The sequence below is a fragment of the Triturus cristatus genome, chromosome 4_1, assembly GCF_964204655.1.
Source record: "Triturus cristatus chromosome 4_1, aTriCri1.1, whole genome shotgun sequence".
Taxonomy (NCBI): domain Eukaryota; kingdom Metazoa; phylum Chordata; class Amphibia; order Caudata; family Salamandridae; genus Triturus; species Triturus cristatus.
The window spans coordinates 1,234,415,735-1,234,428,744 of record NC_140585.1 but is presented as its reverse complement, the minus strand read 5'-3'; the positions used below and the strand labels follow the sequence as shown (position 1 = coordinate 1,234,428,744).

The following is a 13,010-nucleotide window of genomic DNA, read 5'->3' as shown; positions in this document are numbered from 1 at the left end:
CTGTGTTGGATACTACTGAAATTGGGGCTGTATGCTCCTCCATTATTTGCGTATTCTAATTTAATTGCCCCTATTGGTATTCGAAACAACTCACAGATAAACAAAACATCAAGTGCTCACTAGACGTTATGTCCATATAAATGAATAACTAATAAAATTGTGTTCCAAATAAAGATTTGTCAATTGCTTTATCAGGGGACTACATAGCTTTGTATGTCTACAAACGTCAGATTTTACACACATTTTTAACTGGCTCCCTTTGAACATTTGAAGACAGACAAGTGAATTAGTGTTCCTTGTGATGTTTGTCAGTTCTTCATTCTTTACATTACCAATCCTGGTAGTTAATCTTACTTCAAGCTGTTTTTTTCATTCCAGAAGTCCTGCTTTCTTTACCATTGTGCTTGTTGGTCCCATCTCTGTAACCACTAAAAACTATTTTTGTTAAGGGAGCATTTCTCACATGCACTGCTCGCTGCCTCACCAGCACATAAGAGATTGTCTTCTGTGCAGCTATCCACCCCTCCTTCCCATTTTCCGCCTTCCTTTTAAGCTCTTAAGGGTCATGAAACCTAAGTGTTTTTAATGATATGTAATTTCTGTGGTAGGTGGGATCTCCTGTCACTGCCCAGGAAGCAGGCTAATGCTTCTTTAAATATATTTGATGCATGGTACTGACATTGGCAAAAGGGTGTGGGGTTGTACCTCTTTATAAAGGCTGTTTTTCAGAAATTCCTTTTTTTCTGTTAAGCACATCAATATTGTGTTTGGAGGAAAGATCCCATAATTTGTATCTGATCTGCTAATAAGAAGTAGTAGATTTCTAAAGGTTAATTTCAAATCCTAATTTAGAATAAAATTCCACACGAAGGAAAAAGAAAAGTTAAACCAGGCTTGAAGCTATTCTGCTTGGCATTTTAGTCACATTAGCCAGATGCATCCTAGACTGCCCTCTCCCTGTCCACAATTGCTGTCCATTGCAAGCTGACCGCTTTTCTTACGGTCACCATCCAGTTATTTTTATTTTTGGGGACTCACCTTCTGGTAATCTGGAACTCTTAATACTGGGGTGTTGCTATCCAGTGCTCAGTGTATTTGCTCTGATCCCGGGAACACATTGAAATTAGCTTAATGCCTGATTGACACTTTTAATTTTCCTATAAGGCCATAGTATATGGTGCAAAAATGCACCCCTATCAGGGAAAGTTAAATGCCACTTGGAAGATTACAGTATCTATTGTGCCATCTACTGTAGTGTCAACGAAAATATGGCTTCATGCCTCCCCTGTGTCGCGTGACAGAAGGTATTTGAACCATGCTGCCCTGGCCTGTTAAAATCACCCTTTTGGCTTGTAGGAAACCTTATTTTAATCTTTTTTTTAAAACTTTATTTATAACTTTTCACCACAAACAGCTGTCATATACAGAATCCTTTGAAACGATACCCATAGGCTTGTTTACATTTTACACATTAGAGCCCCGGTCACATAGCACAGATAAATACTCTTAACATTTTTTATGGCTTAGTAGTAGACACAGCATCATATACAATTTAGGGGACGCGCGCACCTGCACTTACATACTATCGTCACCATCTGTCTCAGCAGCCTGGTCACTTTCTGTCCTAGTTAAGTTCAACAATTCTCCACATAATTCTCTCCAAGTTGCTATATCCTCATCCAACCTTTCGTCCCTGCGGCAAGCTTTTATATGTAGTTCCTCCGCCAGGGACCACTCCCCCACGTCTCACAACCAGCTTGCAAAAGAGGGAGCCCGTTCCCCCATCCAACAAATGGCAACCCACCGCTTAGTCAATACCAGCGCCAGCTGCAATAATTTGTTGTATTTATACAGAACAAGGGAACCCAATAGGTAGTTGAGGACCTTGGGTAATTGTTAATTTTAAGCAAACAGTGGTCCTCAATTTAAGGAATGAGGGGGATGAATATAGCACAGAATCGGAACTATATTTTAGGAATGTCCAGCCGGACATCCAATTTAATTCTTCAATGAAAAAGATAACAATAATAAACAGCAAAACAAAGGTGGGACACAGTCCTGTATCCGTTGGGGGAAGAAAACAAATACAAAGCAAACAAACATTACAGGCAAGGCAAGCGAAGCTTAATTACGAAATCCAATGTTATAAGCTTTTTTTCTACAAACAGTGCACTTTTTTCCATAATAGACTAATGTGCATGCTGTCTAGATTGGGGTCGACGACGTTTCGATCCTATTACACGGATACAAGGATCATCATCAGGACGAGACAATGAACAAGCCTGGTGTTTAGAGAAATTGCCTGAGGAAAATAATGAAGAAAAGAGAAAAGAAAATTAAGAAAATTTTAAACCTGAATAAGGCAGCGCGGGATAAATATCCGTAATAGTGTTCAGTGCACATGCCACATGTGACTTCATGCAGTTGCTAGAATGCAAACGAGTGAGCTAGTGAACTAGACCAATATTCCACAAATCCCAGCACTCTTTGAAATCCAACAGGTTCTAGACTCCAGACCACGCCCTCACTGTGTCCCCACATTGTTCATTATCCAGTTATTAGAACTTTGTCTAACTCGCAATTTCTTTTCTTTTGAGAATGAATTTTACCAACAAGTGAAGGGTACATCGATGGGGGCTGTTTTCGCGCCGAATCTGGCCATTCTGTATATGGATCACTTGGAAATGTCTTCCATCCTTTCCCCCACAAACCCTTTCCTCTCTGGTATCACCCTCTGGCGTCGATACATAGACGATATTTTTCTAATCTGGCATCACAATGAAGCAACACTCTGTCAGTTCAATCATTGGTTGAACAATAACTGCTCAGGCCTCAATTTTACCAATACACATGACAGATCACACATTCCTTTCCTGGACCTTACCATATATCATTGTTATGGTGAATTACTCACTAAACTTTACAGGAAAAGTACGGAGAGAAACACCTTACTACGCTAGGAGAGTCATCACCCCAGAGCCTTAAGAGACTCACTACCATACTCGCAGTTTCTGCGCATTAGACGCAACTGCTACTCCAAGGAAGATTTTTTCCTTGAGGCCACTACCCTTAGCAACAAACTCAGAGACCGAGGGTATCCCAAAAGACTTGTAAGCAATGCGAAAAAACGAGCATGGTATTGCCCTAGGGAAGTCCTTCTTTCCCCTAAAAACAAAAGCAACACGGACCGCATAGTCTGTGTCACCACCTTTTCCCCCGCCTCCAATCGAATCAGAAAATCCATCCTGCAACACTGGCCAGTGCTAAATGCGGGCAATCTTTCCATAGAGCGACCCCTGTTTGCCTTCCGAAAGAGCCGCAATCTCAAGGATCACTTGGTAAGGGCCACCCTGCCAACCACTCGTCCCTTGACTACCTTGGATGAACATTGGGGGCTCACGCCCCTCATTGGTCATGCTAAATGTGGAAATTGTAATGTGTGTAGCATGACTATTGAAGGAAAAACTTTTCTATTTAATAATGTACTTATCACCTTGACTTCATTTTCTAATTGCAATACCAGTAATGTCATTTATCTGATCTCCTGTCCCTGTAACAAAGTTTATATTGGCCAAACTACCCAAAAGATCAAACTACGCATTGGCCAACACAGGAGCAGACTGCGCTGTAAAACCCCCAATGCTCCTCTTGTTGAACATTTTTCTGAAATGGGACACACCGAGGATGACATTAAGTGGACAATCATCAAGAGCGTCAAACTACCCCCAAGGGGCGGTGACATCGCCAAGATTCTAAATAAAGAAGAGCTGAGAATGATCATTCGTTTGAACAGCATCAAGGATGGTCTCAATCGGAATGAGGACTGGACTAATCTCATTTGAACAACAAACTTTGATCCCATATTCTCTCTCAGACTGTCTCCTGAGATAATTCAATCGGAACGCCGGTTGCTATGACAAATGTCACATGATGCCTCTCACCACACAATACTTAACTCGAACATAACGGAAATGTGATTGCTTCGTTGTTACACTCCTCACAGTTCTTGATGTTCGCACTTTATTATTTCCTTATGTTCTGTTTCACTGCTTCCCTTGGGTTCAGCCAAGTAATTATGATGTATTGCTGATGAGCCTTGGTTCGCTTTATAATTAATTGTATTTTCGTCTTATTTGCATAAATTGTCTCTTCGTAGTAATTATGTACCCTCAAACTGTCCGCTTCTGGTCAATCTTTCCTCTATTTTTACTATCCTCTTCCATCATGGCGGCGTAATCTCACGCTCTAGTGTACCACACGAACGCGTTGCATGTATATCTTCGCGCTTTTTTGGCCCTCCCCGTCACTCGTTCATTGTCAACTGAGGACGCCACTTGATTACGGTAAGCACCTGAACCTCCACCCCGTATTGGTTTTCTCACTTTTGATCCCTTGAGTTAACTGTAACCTTCCCTTCTAGTGTATTTCCACGGATTCCTCTTACCCGCAATTCTATTTTGATTGTGTGTCCACCCCGGATTCGCAGATTGTTCACTTTGACCACGGACCGAAGCTAGAAATCCCCTTTGCCCGTCTACATAATTTAACAGGTACCTGTTCTGTCCGCATCCCGTCACCTTGGCGCCACCCTCTCACTCGCTCCCCTGCCTCAATTGCCTCCCTTCCTCCCCCAGCTATTGTTGCGGTCTTAGCCGCACACGCCAGCATCTCCAGACCTCTTGGCACCTCCAGACGTGATTTTTATTCCGGCACATGACCACGCCGACAGTCCCTGGTAAGCGCACACTTCGAGACCGGTTGTTTATATTCATTGCGGCCACACACTCTACGCCTCGCCACGCCACGGCCTTACGTTCTAACTAGATTACTTCTCCACCGGCGCTATCCTTGGATACCAGATCGTCCTATCTAGTTCACTAGCTCACTCGTTTGCATTCTAGCAACTGCATGAAGTCACATGTGGCATGTGCACTGAACACTATTACGGATATTTATCCCGCGCTGCCTTATTCAGGTTTAAAATTTTCTTAATTTTCTTTCTTTTCTCTTTTCTTCATTATTTTCCTCAGGCAATTTCTCTAAACACCAGGCTTGTTCATTGTCTCGTCCTGATGATGATCCTTGTATCCGTGTAATAGGATCGAAACGTCGTCGACCCCAATCTAGACAGCATGCACATTAGTCTATTATGGAAAAAAGTGCACTGTTTGTAGAAAAAAAGCTTATAACATTGGATTTCGTAATTAAGCTTCGCTTGCCTTGCCTGTAATGTTTGTTTGCTTTGAATTTGTTTTCTTCCCCCAACGGATACAGGACTGTGTCCCACCTTTGTTTTGCTGTTTATTATTGTTATCTTTTGCAATAATTTGTTGGCCATTTTCCTCTTCTTACGGTGTGGCACCAGCCCCAGAAGGCACTGCTCAGGTTTCGCCTCCAACACTATTCCAACCCTTCCACGTAGCCGTGCCACTACCTCAAGCCAATACTGATGCACTTTCAAACATTCCCACGCCTAATGCATAAACCCAGCATAAGTTCCATGACATCTAGGACATTCATGCGAATGGGAGGCATCAAAACCATGGAGTCTCACCGGAGTCGTATACACCCGCTGCAGGAAATTATAGTGCAGCAACTTGAACCGGGCGTTGCAGGACACCTTGCGCGTTAGTGTACATACTCTGGCCCACTCCAGCAACGGTACCTGCAAGTCTTCGTTCCAAGCATCCCATGCCCTACGCGCCAAAGACCCTGAGTCTGCCCTCATAGCCTTATATAACAAGGACACAAACTGCGCCCTCCTCCACACGTTAACAAAATGTCCAAGATCTCAGTGGTCCGGGGCATATCCGGATACGTGGGCCATGTCATCTTAGCCACTTCCATTATTATTTTAAATATTGAATAAGTTACCCCTTGGTGCATCTTGCTGCCCACAAGGTAGGGCGCATAATATTTAAGCGTGCAGTATGTGACATAGGAAATGGTGTGTTCCCCCAGCGACTAGGTCACTGGTCAGGCTGTAGTCGGCACTATTTAAAGTCAAACTGTAGGTTATAAACTTTGATCTACAGTTTTTGAAATGTGCCAGCTACAAACTGCATTCAAAGCCATTTTTAATATTTAAAATATCCAATCTAACGATAAAGTCAGAATTTTAGTAAATCTATTGGGAATCTAACTTTAAGAAAATTTTACGCTACATGCAGCTGCTGGAGGCTAATTTGCATTCTGTCCCCAGCACTTCCCAGCTGGTACTTGGACTGAATTTGGTGTGAAAGAGGTGTGAAAACTGCTCCCAGAGCCGAGACAAGTGCTTGAGGTGGGAGGTGTTTTCTTCCCCTGGCAGGAACACATAATTTACTTCAAAGGGACCTTCCCTGTCACAAGCAAATTTGGGTGACATCTGGAAATGCTTCAACTTTTGTCCCCTTCGCCTGACTTGCCCCAAACCCAGTGGGAGGAAAGCTACTGCCAGAACTGGTTTTGTGCGATCACAGAGGATAGTTCATTACCTTGGCCACACCTGTGGGTGGGCATAAGGGATCTGCACAAGGGTAGAATTGTTTCCCTGTCCTGGATTGTCAGAGAGCGGTACTGTAGGAATGCTTGCAGTATAAGTGACCAAGAATTGCTGAAAAAGTGGGTAGTGTTGCCCCAGGGAACATTTACCCCTTTGGCTAGGGAGTGCCCAGAGGTCCCCCTAAACCACTAGCTGGTGCCAGACAAGTAAAATATTTTGAACACTCTTCCTGACTTTTGCTGTTGTATGTCTTCAAAGATCTTTGTGGCGCCAGTCTTCAAACATATTTTATTGTCTAGTCTGTTAATGCTTAATATACTTTCTCTAGGATCGGGGCATAGCCCTGGTCACACTGTGTAATGTCTCCCTGTCCCTGTCTTTGTAGCACGGACTTGCCCTCCCAACCAGTTCCCTTGTGCCAGTGGCCGATGCATCCCCATTTCCTGGACCTGCGACTTGGATGACGACTGTGGAGACCGGTCGGATGAGCCTGCTTCTTGCGGTGAGTTCCCTATTTGAAGTTTAGGTCCACTTGCCTCACTCTCTAGCAGGTAGGAAAAGAGAGTGGCACATATCAGGCAGACTCAGTTTGCTTAGGATTTGAACACACCAGGGTCATAGAGCAGTTTATATTGCCATAAATGCTTGACTGGACTATTGCAATACTGTTTATGCAGGTCTCGGAGTTTAATTTCCCTATGCTTTTAGAGGTCCTATAATGCTACGGTTTGCCACATAAATGGGCTGGCTTAAGCTGACTATATTAAAACCTCTGGGATGAAGCTGCATCACTCCTAGTTAAAACGAGCATTTGTTCAATCTGAATTGCATCATTTTCAGATACTGTAACAGTTTGCAATTATTTATTTCTGAGACTAGAGGAGTCCACATTGAGCAGTTTGATGAAGAGAAAGTGTAGGGTAGAGTCCAATCAAATAGGTTGGTTTCTGTGTTGGTTGTTCTTAGATAGTGCTCTGTGTTTGGGAGGAAATAAATTAAAATTATAGACTGTATTTTCGTTTTCAGAAGTTTCCTGAATCAGAAAGGATCCCTTTCTGATCTCATGTTGAGGTTGAGGGCATTGCACAGTGTAGGGCCCCTTACCTCAGGGATATCACACTGTATGTCATCCTCTTCTATAGTTCTTGACGGATCATGAGGTGGGGGTTGCGGGGGGTGTGGTCGGGTGGGGGGGGGGGGTATACGATGATTGAAGCTTAACTGTTGAGCTGTAGTGTGGACCCAATTTCTGCTTGTATATGAATAAGCTTTATTTACAGTGCAGAGGGTCTTGAATATCATCCTGGAAGCCAGTGGTGAACTTCCAAGGCAACTGATAGGATTTGTAGACGTTTAGGCACATCAGTTTTAATAATAGTTTTGTAGTGTTCATAGTCTGGCAGTGAGTTTCTCATGGAGACCAGTGTGGATGATGTGCTATGATACTGACGCTTTCCAACTTCACCCAATGCATGGTTTTCAGTAATGAAACAATTTTTGTAACTAACGCAAGCTGGAGATTGATGCCTTTGTTCACTACATTGACTGAAAGGATGAACGAAAGTTCAGAGTCAGAAAGGTTTTTAGCCTTTCTTTTTTTTTGGTTGATGGTAAGTTTCCTAGATCTAGGATACTGGGAGGAGCCCAGTTTCTTCTATAATTGGGATGTCAGTTTTGGCTTTGCTCTTTTTCATCCACTGCCAAGTACATGGTTAAACCAGAACATGATATGTATTTTACTGTACCAAGGGCTGAACATGAATATTTTTAAAAAAGACGAGAGAAATATTTCTTAAAGACCCTCACAGGACACTGGTGTAGGAAGCTGGCACTCTATATAGTGGACCAAAAGGAGGTACACTGTGTAAAGAGGTCAGGCAAACCCCAAAAGAATTACAGAGGCAAAAATGACACCCCAAATGCTCTCTTTTGTGGTACTGTGAGTGACCAGTTAAGCATATCAGAGGGCAGTGCTAAGCATTTATTGCACACACAAAGGCAGTAAGTGAGACCACACTCAGTAAAGAAATTTAACATCAATTTATAAAGAATAACACATACTTTTATGTAAATTTAGATACCAAGATCATCGGAATCCGGTAAGTAATTTTTGAGTTATGAATTTTTACAGTTTTGAAAATGGACCCGTGCAATTTCTTAAGTGATGATGTTATCCTATGGAGGAAAGACCTACACTGCATATTGATGCTTCACAGCAACTTACGAGACCAATTTCCTGGACTTAAGATAAGTATGGGGCAAGGTGCAAGGCCACACCAACAGGTCACCTCGGGAGCTCTGGGGCATCCGGTTGCCGAGGAGTTATTCAATGTTTGTGTCCCATTCACTTTAATGGGGAACTGTCCAATTGCAAAGAGGCTGCAAGGTGTGGAACTGGGAGACCAGTCAGGCTGTACCGACAAGGGTGCTCAGGTCTCACAATGCTCAGGGACATGGGTAAACCCTTGGTCCTCTTCTCCTCGGGCCAGAGCAACCGGGTGCAGAGGTGTTCTGAGGCGTCAGCTTTTTGTCACCGAAGTAACTCTCGGTACAGGGGGCCTGCACAGAAAGGCTGCATGCGGCGTCAGTAAGTCCACTGTGGGCAAACCCAAGGTGGGCTTTGTCTCTGGAGGGCCAGGGGACCACTCTGGCACTGTTGGCCCACTTCAACTCAGGCTAGGGGGCATGGGTACAGTGGTGATTTCTGGTATTCCGGGGATTGCGGCGATCCAGAGTACTCAGTTCTTTTGGAGTGCCTGCAGGATGCTGGGAATCAGCTGTGCTACTCCACTGGAGTTCCTGGGTCTCTGTTGAAGGCAGGCAGTCCTTCCAGGCTTTTGAAGGCATAGCAACTGCAGGACTAGACGACTTTGGCGCTATCTGACGGGAACAGCAGACAGGCTTGGAAGGTTTGGCCCCAAGTCAGTTGCTTCTCGCTGCTTTTGGTGTCATTCTTAGGTCGTCAGGAATCTGATTTCAGGGTGCCAGTGGTTTCCCTGAATCCTGGGTTTAGGAGTGTTCGAGGAGTGTCGGGTAGTAGCCAATGACCCTGTCCCAGAGTTCCTAATTCTGCCATCACCAAGATGCCAGACTGGTTGGCATTCACCCACCCCTGAGGAAAGCAAGATTCGCATACAAAATGTAATGGGCTCTTTTCTTTTCTTTTTAAACTGTATTTTTATTGATTTTCCTGTAACAACGAACAGATAATGCATTTGGCATAACCGGAAGGGTTTTTTCAGCAGACAGACATTAAAAACATGTTACGATTTACCAGATTCAGATTGCATATATGAGTTGCACATGGATTTGAAGGTATTGCACAACAATGTAAAAATAAAACCAAGGCATCGAGCTTAAAGCCATACAGTCACACATTATAACTCACTCTGTCGCTGTGAAAGCTGCCAAGGAAAAGATGCTCTCCCCTCTCTTCAATCCCCCCCCCCCTCCCCACCCGGGTAATCCGCAATGGGATGGCCGTCATCCTCCTTAAACATACCACGCAGCTGCACCCACAGTAAAATAGTCTCAGGTCCCTATCAGTGCTCATGAGGCGCACATGTTGCTCTTCTGCGGCTCCACATTCCTTCAAGTCCTTCAATCAACTGGTCAGCAGTGGAGCCCGTGCCCCCATCCACCCGATGGCTACCTGCCTCTATGCCAATAGGAGAGCCAGTTGAGCCAGTCTATGAGGAATCCTGCGCCCTCTGGGGCGCACCACCACTCCTAACAGACAAGCAAGTGGGGTCTGTGGGATGCGAATGCCCGTGGCTGCCTCTATGCGGGGTACCACCAGCGCTCAATAGGCCTGAACTGGAGGATATTCTCAGTGCAAGAAGGTAGCTCACACCCTTCCACATCTTGGACAGGCAGCATTCCTCGTGGGTTCTATCCTATTACTACTGTGTGGGGTGACATAGGTACAGTGTACAAAATAGAAATGTAGTAACTTGAAATACTTATTGCAGGATACAGTAAGGACGAGGTTCAACGCCAGCTCTCAATCCGTGTCAGAGATCGGCACCCCCATATCGCCCTCCCATGCCCTGCGTGCGGGGTGGTGCAGTGTCTGCGTATCTTTCCTGAGGGCTTTTTAGAAAAGCGTGATGAGGTGGTGCTCTTCCCTCCCTTCCTATGAGCCCCTCGAAGACCTCTGATGAACGCAAGGCTGCCGGAAATTCCACCCAGAGATCTTTAGCGACTCTCGCCACCTTAGCATAATGTAGGAAATGAGCTGGTCCCACCCCAAAGGTGTCCTGTGCATCCTGCAACGAGATTAAGGTATCACCCGTCACCAAGCAACCCCCTTCCCGCCACAACTCCATTGACATGGTGGAGTCAGTATTTCTGAATTCCACCAAATCCCACAATTTCAGTTCCCTGCTGATGGGAGCCCTGCGGAGTACCCTCAGAACCACCCTTTCCCAGATCCCTGCATTGTGGGTTATCAAGTAGGGCATCTGAACCTCAGATCTCCCCCCTCAATTAGTAATTGAGGCAGGATGTTTCTCACCCCCACGTCCACTCCCAGAAGCCGTTTCTCCCAGTTGTCAGACTCCGCTAGCCGGCGGGACACGTGCTGCAGGTGAGCAGGGTAATAGTAAGATTGTATATCCAGGACAGCCAACCCCCGTCCTCCATATCTCGCTTCAATGTGGCAAGCGCCACTATTCTATGTTTACCTGCCCATAAAAGCATCACCAGTAGGCTATCCGGGCGTCGAAAAAAGCAATCCTGCAGTGAGAACATAGAGTTCTGCACCAGATACAGACATCTTGGAAGGAAGACCATTTTGGCTATTGCCACCATTCCCACTAAGGAGAGGGGAAGTCAATTCCAGAAGAAGACTGATGCCTCCAGACTGGACAGCACCCGGTCAACATTTTTACGCTGGTATTAGGCGTCCGTGTGAGTGACACAAATTCCCAGATATTTGAACCCTTCCACCTCCTATCTCAGACCCACATCTGCCAGGTGGTGCAGCTCCCGAGGGGGAACAGCAGGGACTTACGAATGTTCAGTTTCAGACCCGAGACATTGCCAAAATCTGGCAAATGCCTCATCAACAATGGGATGGACTCTCCGGGCTCACGAACATTCACTAACGTGTCTTCCACATAAAGCAAGACTAGGTGATTTCTGTTCCCTATGCGCATGCTCTATGGGGCCATTTCTGCGTGTAACAGTGCCAGGGGCGAGAGGGTGCCCCGCCCTACCTGCCAGGGCTCCGAAAGCTGCCCTCCCACCTTGACGTGGATCGAGGGCTCTGTATACAGGAGCTAAGTTCTAAAATTGGGACCAAATGCCATGCTCCCCAGCACTGCCATAAGAAAGGCTCATTCCACTGTACCAAATGCCTTTTCTAGGTCGAGGGAGAGCAGTGCCGTTTCCTCCCTCCAACCCTGGGCTGTATGAAGCACATGACTCAATCTGCGAATATTGTGTGCAGTGCTGCACATTGGCATAAAGCCACATTGGTCCTCATGGACTAGATCCCGAATAACTCCCTCCATCCTTATCGTCAGAATCTTGTACAGAATTTTTAGGTCAGTATTCAGCATAGTAAGGGGCCTATAGGCGTACGGGTCCACAGAATCCCCTCCAGGTTTCAACATTAAGCATACCACCCCCTCTCTCATGGTGAGCGGCTGACACCCGTTAACTTTTGCTTCCCAAAATACCTCGACCAACTTCTCTCTAAGAATTGGAGAATATACATGATAAAATTCCACTGGAAATCCATTCCCACCGGGGGCCTTAGAAGTACAGATAGCCTTGACACCCTCATCCGCCTAGAGGTCCCTTTCCAATTCTAACATGGCCTCCCTCTGCAGTCACGAAAGCCCCTCCCATGCCAGGAAGTCCTCTATCCTACCCTCTACATCCGGGGGCCCTACCTGATAGATTGCCTTAAAATTATCCAATAGCAACGTTAGCACTGGATGACGCTCAGATCACAGATTACCATCTTGGCCTCGTATTGAGATGATGGGGGTCAGCTCTACCTTCTGTTTGAGAATCCAGGCCACCAAATTGCCCAATTTGTCCCATTCTCTATGCAATAGCTGGCGATAGGATTTTAGACCTGTTTTGTCCAAGGTGTCCCAGAGGGAGCATACATCCTATGGACTACCAGCATCACCACGCTGTCCCCAGCTGCCAAAGCCGCCTGCTGCTGAAAACCTGCCAATGAGTCTTCTTGACTTTTTAGGGTAGCTATAAGTCTCCTGCGCACCCCACAGACAGTGCCAATACAAGAGCCTCGCACGACCACCTTTAAGGCCTCCCATTCCGTAGCTTTTGAGTTCGACATCCCCCAGTTATTATCAAGATATGTGTTCAGAGCAATGGTGAGTGACGAACACCCTCGCCATCCAAAACACAACTGAAATATCCTGCCCAAATGATGGGGGACCCCACACTGTACGACAGGTGATCCTGCATCCCCTCAAAGAAGAGCCTTGTCATCTAGGTTGGGGCAAAAGCATTAGGCAATGTGAACTCCCTGAATTAATACACATCG

General features: G+C 45.5%; 1 protein-coding gene across 2 annotated transcripts in view; it reads left to right on the top strand.

The window, feature by feature from the left end:
• LRP1 (LDL receptor related protein 1) overlaps nt 1-13,010 on the top strand; it is a 1,298,976-nt gene that overhangs the window by 360,001 nt on the left and 925,965 nt on the right. For both annotated transcript variants that reach the window (XM_085654639.1, XM_085654638.1), the window contains exon 18: nt 6,870-6,986. In XM_085654639.1, coding sequence (XP_085510765.1) covers nt 6,870-6,986 — 117 coding nt within the window. The remainder of the gene's footprint in view (nt 1-6,869; nt 6,987-13,010) is intronic.